The following is a 6799-nucleotide window of genomic DNA, read 5'->3' on the forward strand; positions in this document are numbered from 1 at the left end:
AGCTTGATAGAATCTCCAGAGAAGAATGGGAGAAACTCCCCAAATGCAGGTGTGCCAAGCTTGTAGCATCATACCCAAGAAGACTCGAGGCTGTAATCGGTGCCAAAGGTGATTCAACAAAGTACTGAGTAAAGGGTCTGAATACTTATGTAAATGTGACATTTACGTTTTTTTATGTTTAATAGATTTGCAAAAATGTTGAAAAAACTGTTTTTGCTTTGTCATTATGGGGTATTGTGTGTAGATTGATGAGAAAGAAAAAACTATTTAATCAGTTTTAGAATAAGGCTGTAATGTAACAAAATGGGGCAAAAGTCAAGGGGTCTGAATACTTTTCGAATGCACTGTATATGGTACAGGTGTCATCTTTTATTTTAAGCCCATAACCACGTGTGTGAGGTGTATACTTTTGTTTCAAAGTAGATTTGTTTGAGGCTACCAGGAAACACTCTGTGTTACCCTGATTTAGCCCACAACAGTAAATATGCTTTACGTAAAAAGGCATGGTTAGCTGGAGTAAATTCCAAAACTGGGTGACTGCTCTTATCTTTTGACCATAAAGCTTTTCCTGATTAAACCTTTAGATAAACACAATTGCGCATTTTGCGCTCTATTTTTGCATGCAAGAAATGTCCAAAGTCCAAGAGGCTGATTTGATGTTCAATTCTTTGCTTAAACAGTGGGTGGCAGTGGAACATTTAACAAAACATAGAGACCACAATTGTCCTAAAATATAATGTATTCCCATTTTAAGAGAATGTCACCTACTAGTCCCTGGAGACGTTGTTGGGTCACATCAATAGGAAGCTTTGTTCCCAAGGACACTGAATGCAAGAGTATGATAGGAATGGCCAGTGCCATGTATTTAGAAAGTCGGGCCAACTTTTAGAATTTTGAATATTGTTCTAGTTCTAGACATTCAGTTTAATATCATTGATTAAATATTCCTCATGTGATGTTAATGGGGAGTTAACATGGCTTCCATACAGTGTTGAAGTGTCATGTGTTGGATTCGGGCTAAACTTTGAACATTGATATATTAAAGACATGAAAGATCAGACGCATAGTATATAAAGGAGAGATCTGTAGAAAGACAGAGTGGCTGTGGAATGTACTGGGTGGACGGGAGAAAGTCACGGGAGTGTGATAGGTGATACGAGAGGACATCTGTGGATTAGGCAAAGGAGGGGTTGAGGTCAGGAGGTCAGGTCAGATCCCCTGAAGGGAGAAATAATGGTTATATTATCATGTTACCCTCTTCCTGTGGAACCATAAGATGTAAGGATTGGAGAGAAGGAGGAGTGTCTAAACTGGAGTATATATACTTGTGATGATGGGAACATGTCTTTGTCTGAATTACAGCTGTAACGACCCTTTGGGAAGAATTAAACTTGGTTAAGCTTTTCTAGTGTCTGTGAGTTATTTACTCTGAAAAATAAGAACCTAACACATGTAAATGTATCATATTGCAGAAACTGCATTGGCCCAGCTTTCTAAATACATGGCTCTGGGAATGGCTAATTGCAGAACAAATGAACAGACTCATTATTGGCCTTTCGCACCTGGAGGGATTAAAAAACATGATATGACAGTGTCATAGTCCATCAAATAATGTCTCTATGTGATATTCGAGGAGCTAGCTAGTTATGTTAGATGCATTTGGGCTTTTTTGAAAAGATATAGAGAATCCCACCTATCATCCTAGACCCGTAACATCTGACCTTCTGTCAGTACTAGACCTATACTATACTTTCCCCTATTTTAGCTGTCTCTCTATGCTGTTATGTAAGTAATGCTGGTTAAAATGACTGTATGGTCATTGCACGACATGGGGTCTGTCTGCCCTCTGCTAGAACTACAAAGCCCACAAAGCTCCTCCTCCACTGTACCTCGTTTGACTCCATAACTAAGCGACACACAAAAGTTGTTGCATGGTAAGGCGTGCCAAATACATCTCATTATTGTAATAATTATTTGAATATTCGATAAGGGTTGTTGACCTCAACCGCTTGTATTCAATGGAGAGAGTTGCTATGTTACTAGCCTCATTTCATAATATGCATAGCCATCTCGAGACAACTGTTATAAAGTGTTTTTTTCTCAAAGTTGCCCGGGATGACACGTGTCCTATTTATATCAGTACACTCTTAACAATAAAAAAAATTAGGACATTTCTATTTGATCAAATAAATCTCACGTAGAAAATAGGGCTCCCGAGTGGTGCAGCGGTCTAAGGCACTGTATCTCAGTGCTAGAGGTGTCACTACCGACCCTGGTTCGACTCCAGGCTGTATCACAACCGGTCGTGATTGGGAGTCTCATAGTGCAGCGCACAATTGTCCGGGTTAGGGTTTGATCGGTGTAGGCCATCATTGTAAATAAGAATTTGTTCTTAACTGACTTGCCTAGTTAAATAAATGTTAAATAAAAAATGAATCCATAAATTTTTTTGTTGACCAAATTCGACACTCATTGACCTCCATACAAAAACTCCTTGCTTGGAGGGAGAAACAACGAAAAACCGCCACCTGCTGGAGGGAGAGAGATCTTCCACCGAGTTGGGCGTCTCTCTTCCACTTTATCTCTGGGTGAGCAGGCAAACAAGAAGTCCAAGAAACAGGATATAATCACAGATACAACAATGAGCCAGATATTTCACCGGATGAAATATGTGAAACATCTGGTTGGCATTTCAACTACCTACCAAATATGGTGATGAGAGGAAGCCCAGTGGCAAGCAGTGGGAGAAGATGTGGCGAAATGGGATTTTGGCGGACATTCTGCAAATTAATTGATGAAACATTTGATCTACACACAGTTTTCTGTATCTAAAATTAGAATCTGTAAGGTAGACTTCACCCTTTGTTTGTAAAAATGGCATTGTTTAGAAGGAGCGCAAAGGCGAATTGAGTTATTGCACACGCGCACTTCACAGCGTAGACGTTCCCTAACGGAAATATGCAAATAAATGCTAGAACGCGCCAATAGGACCTCGTTAGCTCGTGTTTGGCTCAGCCCACCGCCTTGCTTGTTCTGCCCACTATGATTAATTTGCTCCCATTTGAAACGACAGGCTCTGGTCAATTATAAAAATTGGGTTAGTTATAAAAAAATATAGACTTTGCTACGCTACTAGCCTCATCGACTGTGCCGTCGGGCTCCAGATTGATATAACATATGGTGTGGTTAGCTGATACTTAAATACATATTCAGGCATTGTAACATCTGGTATGCGTCAGCAACGCCTGGGAAGAGGAACGCGCCGATAATCTGCGCAGAAATGTTTTTGGGTTTCAGGAACGAACGGTTGAAACATTGCAGGGAATAGGCCTACTGGCCGCAAATGTTCCCTCTCCCAGGCCCCTGAGCCTGTGCAGGGATGTGATATCGATCGGTATGTGACTGAAGGAGTGGGATGCGTTATTATTTATTTATTTGAGTTTTTTTCCTGAAATATTTTTTCCCACAGTTCACTACTCCGTACAGTAGGTGGCGGAAATACAGTTTATAGTTGTGGACCACAATTTGTAGTCTGCATGGCTGTCATAAAACCTCAGAGAAGAAGAAGAAGAAAGGTGAGCTAGCAAAACATATAACACAAGTTATTACCACGTTTTTGAGTAAGAACATCCGAGAAACAAGTTGACTCAATGTATGAGTAATTTAGTTGTTTGATTTAAAAACTTTAAAATGACTGTAACTCGTGTATCATGCCAGAGCGGCTAGCTAGATATTTAACGTTAGTTAGCTAAGTAGCGGAGTTACGTAGCTAACGCTACCTAGCTAGCTACCTTGCTTACAAAACAAGGACTGAATCCTGAGCCTCTTGTTGTAGCTTGCTTATTAGAACTGTTGGGAAACGTCCCATCTAGCTAATCACTACCATGAGTCTGACGATGGAGGCCAGTGTCTCTTTCCTCCAATATGAACTTGCATCGACCATCGAACGGGCAGTAAGGTGTGCAGTTGAAACCGTTTTAAAGGAAACTGCCAGAGTAGTCGGCATCAAAATGACCGCAGCTCGGACTGCTGCTGCTGAGTCTCATCGGGAAAACCAAAGTTTGAGAGAGAGACTTGAGCTATCAGAGGGTGAACTCAACGCTGTACGGTACTACATGACAGCAGCCGAGAACAACATCAAACAGTGTTTACTCCTTAATCCCAACCATCCTAGATCAGGTACATTAGGTCCTGGTACGGGGAGTCCATCCAGCATACTGAATAGGGGCACGACCCGTGTGCCCAAGTCGTTTCGAGCCTCATCCACAAGATCCCAGTTTTCGAAGTCACTCCCTAGTGTAGGTCTTTGCTTACCAACAGTGCAGCATGAATGGCCCAGGAGCAGCTCAAGCTTGAGAGGAATACGGACATCCTCCTCCACTGTCTCTTGCTCCAATCCTTCACAAACATCCAAAGCGCCACAAGTAGAGGTTGAAAGCTCACCTCAACACACTGAGGAGGATACAGAGGATCAATTCTACATCACGGATGATGGAGTTGTAGAGAAAGGTAGGCTTACGCCGGACACATAGACATCAATACTTGCATGCACTCAATAAGTGAAAAGTATCCTGCTCACTGGTCATGATGATGTCATTCATCTCTTTCAGAGTACAAAGTCAGTGCAAGTGGATCAGAGGACTCTAGAAGAATTCCACACGAGCAGGAGGGGGAAACAGTGGCAGCAGAGGTCCCTCACAGAACCTCTATTACCAACTTTGAGTTTGAGATGGGTCCGAGTCACCCAGCAGGCAATGTGAATGACCTGGGCCTGATCCAGGTGCTGGATGAGGTGCAAGAAGTCAAAGGAACAGTTAAAATTGAAAACGACCCTGAGTTACCTAGTATGCTGCAGTCACACCTCCCTGAATCATCACAACTGCCGCCACAGATGCCAACTCACATCGATAACCATGATGGTGACAATGATGGTAACTTCATGGGCTTTGTCCCACCTATTGTAGGGGACCCTGTTCTTATTGGGGCTTTTGAAGTCAGAAGGGAGAGCTCAGATAAGGTGCATCGCTGCAACGTGTGTGGCCGGGGCTTCCGTCGCTTCTACTGTCTGAAGACACACCAGCGCATTCACACGGGTGAGCGGCCATATCCCTGCAGGTATTGCGAGAAGCGTTTCCGCCACCTGGACAGTCTGCATAAGCACCAGCGCATCCACACTGGGGAGAGGCCCTACCGCTGTGCCCAGTGTGGCTGCTGTTTCAGAGAGCTGGGCCAGCTCAAGAAGCACAGGCTGACCCACTCACCTTCCCCCACCACACCCCACCCGTCACTGTCTTTACTTCAAGCAGGGCCCTCATACACATGGCCACACCTCCACTCACAGTCCCCGGATTCCTGATCAGGGTGGATTTGGTACACATTCATACACACATTTGATAAATGTGATGGAGATATTATTTGTGTTAAGGTCATCCTAATCAGAAGTTAATATTATTAAATTGATAATGTAGACAAGCTGATTGTGTATAGAGTCATATTTATTCTAATATATATTCTCTTTTCTACTTGTTCACAATTTTCTTCATTTGCATAAAAGGGTGTTCATTATGTTGTCATAGATATGAGAGGTTTGCAGATTCCACCTGGAAAGGTTTATACAGCCATTTGGCATCAAGGGTTGATTTCCATTTACTTTAAAAATATCATTTTTTGTATAAAATGGAAATACAGAATACTTGAGCTGAGTTGGGAGCACAAGGCAGAAATCATTGGTGTATTTTTGTTGGTATCACATCACCATTATCAACAGCTAAATGCCATAAATAGCCCATATCAGGGAGGTGATATGTATTTTAAATTATTCTTCTGGTGTATTGTTTTTATATTGAACTGTGTGAGTTAGTCTGTTCAATTTGAACAGCAATGCATTTACATTAAGTTTTTGACAATTTACCAATAAAAAGTGACACTTTCACAGTATTATTTGATTATTTTGTTTAACGTCTATGGGATCAGTGTTTCCCCCCTCCTGCGGGATGGTTGAGCTAACGTAGGCTAATGTGATTAGCATGAGGTTGTAAGTAAGTAACAAACAAAAAAAATCCCAGGACATAGACACAGTTGAAGTCAGAAGTTTACATACACCTTACCCAAATACATTTTAAACTCAGTTTTTCACAATTCCTGACATTTAATCCTAGTAAAAATTCCCTGTCTTAGGTCAGTTAGGATCACCACTTTATTTTAAGAATGTGAAATATCAGAATAATAGTAGAGATTTATTTCAGCTTTTATTTCTTTCATCACATTCCCAGTGGGTCAGAAGTTTACATACACTCAATTAGTATTTGGTAGCGTTGCCTTTAAATTGTTTAACCTGGGTCAAACGTTTCGGGTAGCCTTCCACAGCCTTCCACAACAATAAGTTGGGTGAATTTTGGCCCATTCCCCCTGACAGAGCTGGTGTAACTGAATCAGGTTTGTCGGCCTCCTTGCTCGCACACGCTTTTTCAGTTCTGCCCACAAATTTTCAATAGGATTGAGGGCAGGGCTTTGTGATGGTCACTCCAATATCTTGACTTTGTTGTCCTTAAGCCATTTTGCCACAACTTTGGAAGTATGCTTGGGGTCATTGTCCAGTTGGAAGACTCATTTGGGACCAAGCTTTAACTTCCTGACTGATGTCTTGAGCTGTTGCTTCAATATATCCACATCTTTTCCCCCCCTCATGATGCCATCTATTTTGTGAAGTGCACCAGTCCCTCCTGCAGCAAAGCACCCCCACAACATGATGCTGCCACCCCTGTACTTCACGGTTGGGATGGTGTTCTTCAGCTTGCAA

General features: G+C 42.0%; 1 protein-coding gene across 1 annotated transcript; it reads left to right on the plus strand.

Moving 5' to 3' along the window:
- The first annotated feature begins 3134 nt into the window (after positions 1–3134).
- On the plus strand, positions 3135–5937 carry LOC139537347 (uncharacterized). The gene is made up of 2 exons (XM_071338561.1): positions 3135–4509; positions 4611–5937. Exons 1-2 carry the CDS (start codon positions 3885–3887, stop codon positions 5354–5356), a joined length of 1371 nt encoding a protein of 456 aa, XP_071194662.1. The 5' UTR covers positions 3135–3884; the 3' UTR covers positions 5357–5937.
- The last annotated feature ends 862 nt before the right edge of the window (positions 5938–6799 follow it).

Source organism: Salvelinus alpinus, chromosome 13 (genome assembly GCF_045679555.1).
Source record: "Salvelinus alpinus chromosome 13, SLU_Salpinus.1, whole genome shotgun sequence".
Taxonomy (NCBI): Eukaryota; Metazoa; Chordata; class Actinopteri; order Salmoniformes; family Salmonidae; genus Salvelinus; species Salvelinus alpinus.